The sequence below is a fragment of the Cyprinodon tularosa genome, unplaced genomic scaffold (assembly GCF_016077235.1).
Source record: "Cyprinodon tularosa strain WSP-4 unplaced genomic scaffold, ASM1607723v1 ctg102, whole genome shotgun sequence".
Lineage (NCBI taxonomy): Eukaryota > Metazoa > Chordata > Actinopteri > Cyprinodontiformes > Cyprinodontidae > Cyprinodon > Cyprinodon tularosa.
The window spans coordinates 388,934-402,243 of record NW_024037805.1 but is presented as its reverse complement, the minus strand read 5'-3'; the positions used below and the strand labels follow the sequence as shown (position 1 = coordinate 402,243).

The window sequence follows — 13,310 nt, the reverse complement described above, 5'->3', positions numbered from 1 at the left end:
GGCCACGCCAGAACCTTTATATGCTTCTTGCAAAGCCACTCCTTGATTATCCTGGCTGTGTGCTTCTGGTCATTGTCATGTTGGAAGACCCAGCCTCTGCCCATCTTCAGTGCTCTAACTGAGGGAAGGAGGTTGTTCCCCAAAATCTCGCAACACATGGCCCCGGTCATCCTCTCCTTAATACAGTGCAGCCAGCCTGTCCCATGTGCAGAAAAACACCCCCAAAGCATGATGCTACCACCCCCATGCTTAACAGTAGGGATAGTGTTCTTGGGATGGTACTCATCATTCTTCTTCCTCCAAACACAGCTGGTGGAATTATGACCAAAAAGCAATTTTGGTCTCCTGTGACCACATGGCTTTCTCCCATGACTCCTCTGGATCATACAAATTGTCATTGGCAAACTTAAGACGGGCCTTGATATGTCCTGGTTTAAGCAGGAGAACCTTCCTTGCCATGCATGATTTCAAACTATGATGTCTCCCAACAGTTGCCTCGGAAACGGTGGTCCTGGCTCTATTCAGGTCATTGACCAACTCCTCACGTGTAATTCTGGGCTGACATCTCATCTTTCTGAAGATCATTGAGACCCCACCAGGTGAGATATTGCATGGAGCCCTGGTCTGAGAGAGATTTAGTCATGTTTCTTCCATTTTGTAGATTGCTCCAACAGTGGACCTTTTTTCACCAAGCTGCTTGACAATTTCCCCGTAGCCCTTTCCAGCATTGTGGGGGTGTACCCTTTTGTCTCTAGTGTCTTTGGACAACTCCTTGGTCTCGGCCATGTTAGTAGTTGGATTCTTACTGACTGTATTAGGTGGAGGTTCAGAAATCTAGCTGACAGACAGCTGTTTAAATACTTATTAGCAGCTGCATCATACAAATAAATAGTTTAAAAAAACACTGATTTCTAGATTTATTTATTTTTTTAGATTATGTCTCTTACAGTGGGCTTGCACCTACAATGACAATTTCAGACCCCTCCATGATTTCTAAATGGGAGAACTTGCAAAATAGGGTGTTCAAATACTTATATTCCTCACTGTATATAAATAATTCTGCATTGTACTTTGTATCGTAAGTAATTTTCCACTGCATATTAATAGTAATTTGTATTCCCAATGGATCTTTAGCTGGGGTCAAAAAGTGCCCATAGCTTTGATTAGACTCCATGTAGGAAGTCATTTACATGCCAAATTCACTGCTATCAGACCACACATACAGAACGCTCTTCAAGAGATAGTGTTACACAGATAATTATTTTAAGCTGGCAGTGGTTAAATATAGACGTGTTTGGCCAATTATGGGGGTGACGTAAAGCTGAGGGGAATTCAGCACCATCAAAAGCACTAACGCTTTAGCTTTTCAGGCTCTGGCAGTTACTGCAGAAACACCCTGGTTTGCTGGGATAAATACATAGATTTTCAGAATAGTTTTCCACCACAAAGCCTAAACTCAATTCAGAAATCCCACAGAGTCAACAACAAAAGGCTCAAACCAGTTGTGATAAAATAACCAAGCATCTTCCTTCTGTCTGTTTACAAATGTTGCTGATCAGAACATATTTTCAAACCTTGTTCTCTGCCCTCTTCGTTTTTCTCCCCCCTCCCATCTGCCATTTTTACTGCTTACTTCATAAATGGAGGCTGAATCTGACATAACATCAGAATCTGCTTTCATTCTCTCTGCAGGACGAAAGCTGTTCAGCTCCTGTGCAGCTCAGAGGGAGGTAGAGCCGGAGGCAGGCTGCTGGTGAGAAGCAGGTTCCCGCTTGCAGCTTCCACCACTGGCTCAACTTTCCTGTTCCCTTTCCATGAGGTTTTAAAAATGTATCTAAGCACCTGTGAGCTATGGGGAGAGCGAAAGATCAAAAAGATCCAGCAATAAACAGCTCTTCAGACGCATACTCTATAGGGCACCCTGCTCACATTGGCAACGTTGGAGCACTTAAATCAGAGAAAAGTAATTAATTTTACGTCACATAGTGATTAGAAAAAAAAATTACGTAAGGACGACATGTAGGACATGTATAATTTTAACTGGTGCTTGTTATTCAAACACAGAGTAAAGTAAACTGGGTCATATTTGCATGCGCTTTGCCTTCTATTACTTTAGAAGACCCAAAAGGTTTAGATGAAAAACGGGAAAAAATAAATCACACATTTTCCAGGTACAGTATAATATTCTTTATTTTTTTATTCAGGTGAAAAGAGGCTGATAGCATGCCACGACATATAAACAAAACGTTCACACTTCATTTATTCCACAATCCCTTCTGCTCCACTTTTCTCTCCTCTTTGCTCACATCAAAGCCAAAGCTACAGATGTGATGATGGACAGGCCGATGACTGTGTAGCCGGTGCGGTAGACCTCTGGAATTTTGAAGCCTTTGCCGATATCCCAATACTGAAAAAAATAAAATAAAATACAATAATATTCCAATCCATATAAAAGAAGCAATAGTGGAAAAATCATCCCTCAGATTGTATGTCTGACTATGCATTAAGCTTTCAATTTAAGGATATACAGTTTAAGAAAAATTGTGAATTATGATGTATACAGAAAAGAAAACAAACAGACCAATCAGATCTTAAATGTAAAGGATGAATTTTTACACAGATCAAAAACATTACATTGGTTTATCAGGAAAATAGCTTGACATTTTCTGCTATTTTGGAGGAAATGCTGAAGTCTTACCAGGTGACGGATGCCGTTGTAAGTGTGATAGGAGAAGGGAAAGGCGATGCCGAACTTTGCCAGCCCAATTAGAAAAGGACCGACGGACAAGGAGTGGATCAGGTCCAAGTAATGGGGGTAGTTTCCAGGTAAGACCAATGCAGCCACGGCAAAGGCTGAAATAGCTGAAAACAGACACAAAAGAATAAAATTCTAGGATTAAAAAAAACAAATATTCAATGTTTGCACGCATCACTTGGACGAAAACTTGATACTTTATTTTAAAACTAATGCTTTAAATCTGATTCATGGAAAAATCGTTAAGGCTGGATGGATGGTGAAAAATGTAAACGACAGACAGATACTAAAAATTATTGCACAAGGAAACTGGTCAGTGCAGAAAAACTAAAAACAACTAATTTGAGCTCTGTTCTGAAAGATATAAAAAAAAAAAAAAAAAAAAGGCTAGCAGCATTCTGTTATCTTTTCTCTTCCCTTAATGTGAGAAAACGGGATGCGTTTTGGCCAAATGCCGTCATTAGCACATTTTCAGATGGAGACACTAACAGCCAGAGAATGACTGAGGCAATAAAAAGCATAGCAGGCAGGATATTAGAACAGATTAATAAAATAATAGAAAGATGGAAACATTCACATGCATGGGAAGCTGAATATATGGTGAAATCTTAGAGCATAATGCTAAACACTGACAGACGCATAGAAGACAAAGAAGCAAACATGAATTGGTCGATATGAAAGTGAAACAAAAGGACTGAAAAAAAAAAAAGAGTGAATAAAGTGATCAATGTAAAGATGGACAATAGGTGGATAAAAAGGATTAGTAATGAATCAAATTATATTTAATTTAAAGATAAAGTAAAGCATGGACAGATGGGAGGAAAGATTGGTGATTACTTTTAAATAAATAGAAGAGACAAATGTATGAATGGAGGAAAGGATTTGAGCATTAATATATCTTTGTCTAGAATCTAGAATAAAAACATTGATAGAAGTTCAAATATGTATCATGTTTACTCACTCAAGGAATAATTTTGAATTCCTACATATTGTATATTCTTGGCCCATGTTTTTCCAGACTGGGTCATTAATCCTGTATGCTTTTACAAACATGACTATGAATGATTCAGCAGACTGGTTGGAACTTCCTAACAAACCGAGTTCCTCAATTCTAGTTTCTCTGTGGTCACTAAACTTTGCTGCAATGGCTTTCTAAGACAAAGAAATGAATAAAACCCTTCCACTTCTATTTATTCTGTCTGAACGAATAAAAAGAAAATGTTTCATTTTGTTTAAATAATAGAGTAGATAGTAAAAGCTAAATCAGAGCTCTGAATAAAGGTGAATTAAGACCTCCGTTTCAAAACTAGAAGAGTGAAATGAAGCTCCCAATGTAAATATAAATATACAGGTGCTGGTCATAAAATTAGAATATCATGAAAAAGTAGATTGATTTCAGTAATTCCATTTAAAAAGTGAAACTTGTATATTATATTCATACATTACATACAAACTCATATATTTCAGATGTTTATTTTGTTTAATTTTGATGATTACAAATGACAACAAATGAAAATCTCAAATTCATCATATCAGAAAATTAGAATATTGTGAAAAGGTTCAAAATTGATGGCCCCTGGTGCCACACTCTAATCAGCTAATTAACTCAAACCACCTGCAAAAGCCTTTAAATGGTCTTTCAGTCTAGTTCTATAGGCTACACAATCATGGGGAAGACTGCTGACTTGACAGTTGTCCAAAAGACGACCATCGACACCTTGCACAAGGAGGGCAAGACACAAAAGGTCATCGCTAAAGAGGCTGGCTGTTCACAGAGCTCAGTGTCCAAGCACATTAATAGAGAGGCGAAGGGAAGGAAAAGATGTGGTCGAAAAAAGTGTACAGGCAAGAGAGATAACCGCACCCTGGAGAGGATTGTGAAACAAAACCCATTCAAAAATGTGGGGGAGATTCACAAAGAGTGGACTGCAGCTGGAGTGAGTGCTTCAAGAACCACCACACACAGACGTATGAAAGACATGGGTTTCTGCTGTCGCATTCCTTGTGTCAAGCCACTCTTGAACCACAGACAGCGTCAGAAGCGTCTTGCCTGGGCTAAAGAGAAACAGGACTGGACTGCTGGTGAGTGGTCCAAAGTCATGTTCTCTGATGAAAGTAAATTTTGCATTTCCTTTGGAAATCAAGGTCCCAGAGTCTGGAGGAAAAGAAGAGAGGCACTTCATCCACGTTGCTTGAAGTCCAGTGTAAAGTTTCCACAGTCAGTGATGGTTTGGGGTGCCATGTCATCTGCTGGTGTTGGTCCATTGTGTTTTCTGAGGTCCAGGGTCAACGCAGCCACATACCAGGAAGTTTTAGAGCACTTCATGCTTCCTGCAGCTGACCAACTTTTTGGAGATGCAGATTTCATTTTCCAACAGGACTTGGCACCTGCACACAGTGCCAAAGCTACCAGTACCTGGTTGAAGGACCATGGTATCCCTGTTCTTAATTGGCCAGCAAACTCTCCTGACCTTAACCCCATAGAAAATCTATGGGGTATTGTGAAGAAGAAGATGCAATACACCAGACCCAACAATTCAGAAGAGCTAAAAGCCACTATTAGAGCAACCTGGGCTATCATAACACCTGAGCAGTGCCACAGACTGATCGACTCCATGCCACGCCGCATTGCTGCAGTAATACAGGCCAAAGGAGGCCCAACTAAATACTGAGTGCTGTACATGCTCATACTTTTCATGTTCATACTTTTCAGTTGGCCAACATTTCTATAAATCCTTTGTTTTTATTGGTCTTCAGTAATATTCTAATTTTCTGATATGATGAATTTGAGATTTTCATTTGTTGTCATTTGTAATCATCAAAATTAAACAAAATAAACATCTGAAATATATGAGTTTGTATGTAATGTATGAATATAATATACAAGTTTCACTTTTTAAATGGAATTACTGAAATCAATCTACTTTTTCATGATATTCTAATTTTATGACCAGCACCTGTAGTTTTAGTTAAGATATTGCTTATCTAGAGAAGGTGACAGTTTAAGCTCACTGGCACATATGATATCCTGACAGATGGTTGAATGGTCTAAATGACTGATAAGGTGTGCCACTCATAGTGGCAGCCAACAGAACTGACCTTTATTGAATGCATAAACATGAAAAACAAAACTTAACTCGGCTTTTACAGCGTGTTCCATCAATGTCAGTGTTCTGCGCAGCACTGCAGCCACTCAAGTTCAACCCTTTACAGCAGACATGAGAGCTGCTAAACTGCCTCTTCACATACACAACTTTAATTGAGTAACATTTGCTCTTTTTTTTATTCCAGTAAATGCTCTTAAGAGAAATCAATAGCGATGGGAGTTAAATGCCCTGAAGAGATTTTCAGGGTCAATCGGAAGTGATTCAAGTGAAGCAAAGCCTCACTTTGATTTTAGATTTATAGCAGCAAAGACCTATACTGGATCACAATCATCGTCTGTCTACGGAATATAAAAGACACTAAGCTTGAATAAAAGGAATGCTGTACCTCCGCTGAGCCCCAGTCCGGTTCCTCTGTGTGTGATGGACATCAACATGGGAACGGACCATCTGAAATACAAGGAACAGTGTTGCATATTCATCTTGGTTGACAGGTATCGGTGCGACTCAACTACAAAATCAATGAGAAGGCTTTCTGTTTCTATCATACACGTTAAAAGGTCAAACCTCTTCATAATATATATTCTAACCACATAGCGATATATTTCATATGCTTATTTCAACCAATTTTCCAAGTTTATCTGTGCTCCTCATAAAATATGCACTGAAATCATGTTTGCCACTCATTTTGCTTGAATTACTCCGTCAATGGTTCTCAAATTGAAAAGGGTGTCTGAAGTATTTTGGAGACAGATCAGCATGGCTGCCTCTGTAATGCTGCACAGATTGGTTGTATTGAATAGAGAAGGTAAGCTGAAAAGCCAAACTCTTCATTTACCTGTCAGTCTGTGTCCCCTCCCTCACCTATGGATCCCAGACACAAGTGGCTGAAATGAGCTGAGGGATGGGATGAGGAGCACCGCCATCCAGGAGGGCTCACAGTAGAGCTCCTCCACATCAAGAGGAGTCAGCTGAGGTGGTTTAGGCATATGTTCTCCATGCTGGATGGCCTATTTTTCTCGACTGGCCCTGAAACACTATAGACTCCCCCCGGAGGGGCTGGAGGAGGTGTCTGGTTAGAGGGAAGTGTGGGAATGTCTACTGAGACTTCTGCCTCTGGATAAAGTGGTTGCTTTTGGTACCTTTGTGATAGGACAGGAAGAACATGGTTCTTTACCATTCGAATACTGGAGTATACATTTTTTTTATGGAGTTTAGATAAGGGCAGCTTTCTTTCCAGAAAAAGAAAAATGCTCAATAATTGCAGATATTGGTACTTTTGGCAGTGTGTGTAGGTATTAACTTTTGCTAAGTGAAATCAGCATATAAAAGGTTTACAGAGACATCAGTTTTCTGAATTTGGACATGGTGAGATATAATGGACCACCACCAGCAGGTTATGTGCAACGTTCCCTCTAATAAACCTGGGATCACAGCAAGTTACAGTTAATAGATTATAGAAGGACTTTCCACTGGTTTACTTTAAAGTTTTTTGGAAACAAAACAAACAAAAAATGTCATGAGATGTATAGTATGTTATATGTTAGAGTCCTGCTTTGGTGAGGGTGGGGGTTCTGCTCTGGAAGAAATTAGATGTTACACTTTTCAAATTTAACCGTTTTTCAGATTAAAATATTCAAATTTTGCATAATGACATGTGCTTAAACTTGTGACACAGCATAAATCCCTGTTTGTCAACTCTGTCTCTTCCTTTAACTCTTTAATTACTCCTGTTTTGCGTTCCTACACATATAAATTACATAACAGTTCTAGCATTTCAGGATTAATAGCCATAAATAAGAAATACTAATAAATGACACTAGCGTATGAACTAATCTGGCATAAATTATTTCCATTTCTCTAGTCTGTCCTTACTTCTCCAATGGTTGTCCAAATATGCCGCTTTGAGAGCATTCTGGACACTATTTGGATGTTATTCATTAATCTAAATCTTCTTTCACAATCAGCATTAGATGGTTGAAATGTAGAATAAATATCCAGAAGCTGTGAGATTTCTTTTAGCTTCTCACATACAAGTGCTGCAGCCACCATACCCGACCACCACACCATTCATCCAAATACGACTTTTATTGTAAAACTAATTCGATAATAATACATGAAACTGACATTAAAGAGTATTTAGATCATGGGCCAGAACAGCAAAATTTTGTTTATTCAAAAAAACCAGCTAGCAAATCCAGCAGGCTGAGCCCAAATAAATTAAAATGTCATATTTAATGTGGTCTTGCAAATAAAAACTGTTATCCGTTCCTCCATAATATGTGATATGATATACGGATTTAAAAATGATAAAGAAAAAAATTGGTCTAATATGTTAACATTATATGATGGATTTTTTTTTTTTTTTTTTTCCCCCACGTGTTGCATAAGATTTTCTTGTTCACTGAGAATGAGCGAGCAGTTTCCAATCGTGCAGCTTAGAGGGATCATTGATGGTGTGACTCCCCAAACCATCAGTCCTTTTAGAAACTTCACTGGATCTACATTTATTTGGATTGTGCATCTGTTGGCACCTTGGTTTTCCAAATAAAATTAAAACCATAAATACTTTCATCTGAAGAGTCAGCTTCTAAACTAACTTTGCCTCAGAATCTTTACAAGTCTGTGGTTATCTTCTAACAACACTTTCTAATTCAAACAAAACAGTATTATTATATTTCCTTGATTCTTGGTTTGCACAAAGTATGCAGCAGAAATTAAAAACCTAGTTACATTATCTAAGCAAAGCTTGATAAGCTTGTTACAGTTAATCTTGAGCTCTGGGCTATCTTAATTTTCCACAGATGAGGATGTACATACTTGTAAATAGTGATGTGGGGAGACATTGGTCTGTTTAATCTGGTGTTTTTGGCCCAAAACTTGTTCATCTCCTCTTTAGCTGTGGTTCCCATTGGAGCAGCACTGAAAGGAAGCAAACAGATTATGTAAATAAAAGAATCGTAAGCTCATCTTCTTTTTAGAGCCTTCTGAGCTAAGATACAGAGATTTCTACAGCTGGATGCTTTGAATCAACTATCGATAAAAGGACACTTTCTACCTGCTTATGATTTAAAAAACAAAACAACATTTTAGGTTATTTACCATATTCATGTGATAAACTACTTTAAGTTAAAGTGATTGTTTCACTACAAAGTACTGTCTAGCAGCTGGATTACATTGTTTTTATTGGTTCATCATTTATAAAGGGTCATCTCTTAAATGTAAACTAGCACAAAGGAGGATCAGAAGATAAATAAATGCAAACTATGCACAGCAATGAGTCATCTGGAAGTGATCTACATAATGCATGGGCTTTGAGCTATTTTAAGATTATTGATCCCTATATTTCATCAAAAATAATTAAGAAAAGACTTAATATTTTCAGAATATGAGTGTCAGCAAATACAGCTGGCAGGAAATAAAATTATCAAGCTCGACACAAGAGAAAGCCATGCATAAAAAGAGAGATTGATAAAATTCAGATTTAAGACTTTTAAAAGAGGCTAGAGAATCTATCAAAGACACGACCAAATAAGGGCAATTCCTAAATCCTGTAGTCACTAAACAGAACACTCCGTCTCCTTTAATTTTTATTTTAGTGGGGAATCATCCTCATTTGATTAACATTATCAGTTAACAGGACCACAGGGAAAAGCCAGGGCATAGGAATGCAGAACTCCTGACAAGAACTGATGCTTGTCATCCACAAGCCCTCTAAGTCAGAAAAGGAATCTTAAATTACACTTTAAAAAATACAAAAAACAGTGTAGATGCATCATTAATGGAGTGAAAACTTGGACAAACAAACAAACAAAAAAAAAAAAAAAACTCTTCGGAAGCCTTTCATTCAGCTTGGAGACATTCTAGGGAGTTATTGCTAAGACATGTTTATAGTGCATTACAATATTAAAATCATGAAGGGAAAAAAAAGCATGGATAATAAATTCCAGGGCAAGTACTGAGAGGATAAAGCTTAGTTTGGCAATGTGTCTAACATGATAAAAAAAAAGGGAAGGTACCAGTCTTTACATGTCCATGCAAAGTAAAATTAGAATCAAATGCTGTGGTAAGGTTCCTTACAGAGGATTTGTGGAAGTAAAAACTGATTTAAAAGAATGAACAACAATCAACAGACCCATTTCTGAGACAAAGAAAGAGGAAACATTACGGATCAAGAGAAATGCAGTCCACATGCTCTGCTTTGAAAAGAAACGTGCAAAGGAATGTCAAACAGATTATTTTTTTTAAGAAAGCCGTCAGTTTAACTAAAGAGTTCTAGTTAATGCCTCCTTTGGCCACAGAATGCACGCTTTGTTTCTGAAAGCTTACATCGACCAAAACAAGACTTATCTTAAGTGGGCTTTTATAAACATAAAGAAGAAGCTTTATTAAAGAGGTGTAACATTGAGGAAGTTTCAGTCATTGAATCTACTGTCAAAAAGTTAATTCAAGTGAATCATTACACAAGAACAGAACTTACTGTCTATAGAGGACCTGGTAATGAGGTTTGGAGAGGGAGACACCCTGACGGGCAAATGTCCTGGAAAGGAAAACAAAATTAGATTGAGGCTGGAACAGTGCTGTGTTTGGTCGATTTATGAAGAAAAAAAATAAAAACAACATGTTAATGAAATTATTATTTATAAGAAAAGTTAAATGTAAAAAATGTAAAATAATTTTTTTTTTCCTTGGGATAGAGCAGTTAATTGACTATTTTATTGTAGTCCAATTTGTTTTTAGCTAGTCTCTTAAACAATTTGGCTAAAATCATTATTATAAAGAGTATAAAACAAATACCGATAAGCAAAACGAACATTTAGAGATTAAAGTAAGAAGATAATAATTATGGAAAAATCAAAGATAGAAAAAACACGCCTCTTTATGCGATAGGGTATCTTTTTCTGTAAGAGCAATAATTAAAGTTGAGAAGTAAAGCAGGTAAAGCTTAAATTCAAACCATTATCTACCCTTTTAATACTTTTTCTAAGTTTACAATGACGGAGACGCTTTCCTCAAAAATCCTTCTAATGAACAGCAGACAAACATTTAACTTACAATTATTCAGCTAACAAAAAAAAAATCACTCTTTAGAGGCACCTGACTGAACAATAACTGAATTAACCCGAATTAAAGCATAAAAAAGGACAAAAACAGGCGAACACAATCGTTTCAAGCGCTCATTAGTTATATTCAGAGTCTATAAATCCAATATGAGTTTTCAATATCTCTGGAAACACTTAGCATTAGCCAGTTAGCTACAACCGTGTCGCAAAACATTCATATAAACCATTCACTACGGCCGGAAATTAGAGGCAATATTCCAGCAAGGTGTTCACGCTAACAACGAGGTGGAAACTGTCTTATCATAACAAGCCAAGCCAAGAAAACTACAAGAAAAAGGCTGCTACTGAACCCAAAGTTACAGATGACAGACGTACTGACCTTAGAAGCAACGCCATGTTTGACAAATAGAAAGCGGAAATGACGTAACGGATGTTGTTGCTCCTGGAGGGTTGTTTTTAAATAGCGCTGTTACAAAACTCGAGAAGGCAGAAATTAAAACACAAAAACAGTTCTTTATGCAGGTTTTAGTTAATAACAATCGCGATGCCAAATAAATAGATCTATTCTATGTTATTTTCCTAATGAAATTATTTTCAAACAGATAATTATGATAATTATAACATGATCACTATAATCTCCTATATGCATTTATTTTTCATTCACATTTGGGTGAAGGGATTTCAAAAAATATATTTTCTTAACTATTAAAAAAATCTAATATATATATATATATTGTAAATTTATACATATGACTTTATCAGTTCTAAAGACATAGTTTAGGTAAAATAATAATAAGGATCTGTTAAAATGATATAAGCCTTTAATCTCCCAATTAGTACCTTACATGAACATAACTCATTGTGTTGTCCGAATCTGAAGAGGGCCAAAGGATCAAAAGAGAAATTCCACTATTGTGTAACAACAGCAAATTCAAAAATCTGTATTTCATGCTAGTTCCATGCCACAACTATTTTCTAAACTTTCAAATTCTTGAGTCAGAAGCTGTTTTTTTTTAAGACTGGGTCTGGCATTTATGGATATGTATTTGCCAAAAAACACCTAAATCAAACTATTAGACCTTGAGCAGGGTTATGTTAAACTTGGATGCAATTGAATGAATTAAATAATTTTATTCATACTTGTTGGATCAGGGACACATTCAAGATTTTTTTACCTTATCCACCAATGGACTATAGTTTTTCACCCCTACTTTACGTAGAGACACATTTGGACACTTACATGAGCATCTCAAACTATGGAAGTAAAATAAATAAGCTTTCTTTAAACTTAATTTGTACCACATAATATTCATTGTAATGAATTCAATGTAAAAAAAAAGTAGTGTTTTAAATTCAGTGTTTTAAAAAAGGGGGATTTAAATGATACTATTTTACTTCCATATCAAACTACATAAAAATGTGTAAGATAATGGAAAAATTTGTGTTGGCCTGCTCCTTGATCCCATCTTGCACCTGACTTTCACACGTAATAAATAGGTTTGACAAATTGCTTTGCCATTGGCAAGTATCTATATTAGCGTGGCCGCCACCCAAAAAATTGTCTTGTCTGGTCAGTAGTTCTGCAAAGGTAAGGACTCATGCAAAAAAAAAAGTTTTCATGTACTGTCAGCTAGATTAAACCCGCAAATCGCTTTGTACCTTGTATGAAGATCTGCTCTGCATGTGCCCAGATGTTTGCACTTGTTTTGATATACGCAAACCTTTTGGAAATACAAGCCCAAAGAGTGTATGTGCTGCTGGTTGGGCACCAATGGCTTCAAACATTTTAGAAGAGCCGAACCTTGAAGAGCTTAAAGGTCCCACGCCATCAGCATTTGACCATTTCAAGGTAAAATTAATATGCATTTTATGCACACTAAATGTTTTTCAAAGGGTTTCGGAGCTGCATCAAGGGTGATTAAACTGGATCCAAGCCAGTATGTGTATCTGGAGCCCATCTAGGTTTGTTTCTGGCTGGATAGGGTATTAAGTGGGACGTGAGTAAGACAATGATTTTGATTGCATCTAGTTCTCTTGTGGATAGAAAAAGCTGCTAATCAAGTTGTTTAAGCCACAACCTGTAAAAGCTAAAACAGTGATAATTAAATAAATATGAAAATATCTGATAATTTTGTGATTATAGGCAGACACCCTGTCTACTTTTAAGGCTAGGCTTAAACTTTACTTTTTGATAAATCTTATAGTTAGAGTGGCTCAGGTTATCCTGAGCTATCTCTGTAGTTATGCTGCTATAGGCTTAGACTGCTGGAGGACACGGGGACCCCAATTTCATCATTCTGCTTCATTCTATCTTATTCTCCTATTCTGCAGAATCTGCTAGTTTAATCTCTAACTTTATGCGCTCTCTGCTTTTTGTCATAGTAGCTT

General features: G+C 36.9%; 1 protein-coding gene across 1 annotated transcript; it reads right to left on the bottom strand.

The window, feature by feature from the left end:
- Positions 1 to 2,163: 2,163 nt before the first annotated feature.
- On the bottom strand, positions 2,164 to 11,360 carry sdhc (succinate dehydrogenase complex, subunit C, integral membrane protein). Its single transcript, XM_038279251.1, has 6 exons — positions 11,302 to 11,360; positions 10,340 to 10,399; positions 8,680 to 8,781; positions 6,248 to 6,309; positions 2,699 to 2,862; positions 2,164 to 2,407 (listed from the first exon to the last, which is right to left on the bottom strand). Exons 1-6 carry the CDS (start codon positions 11,316 to 11,318, stop codon positions 2,303 to 2,305), a joined length of 510 nt encoding a protein of 169 aa, XP_038135179.1. The 5' UTR covers positions 11,319 to 11,360; the 3' UTR covers positions 2,164 to 2,302.
- Positions 11,361 to 13,310: the final 1,950 nt, after the last annotated feature.

Coding starts and splice junctions, on each gene's coding strand:
- sdhc (XM_038279251.1), bottom strand. Junction 6,310..8,679: donor CCCCACATCACTATTTACAA/GTATGTACATCC, acceptor CTTGTATTTCAG/ATGGTCCGTTCCCATGTTGA. Junction 2,863..6,247: donor CGGACTGGGGCTCAGCGGAG/GTACAGCATTCC, acceptor GTCTGTTTTCAG/CTATTTCAGCCTTTGCCGTG.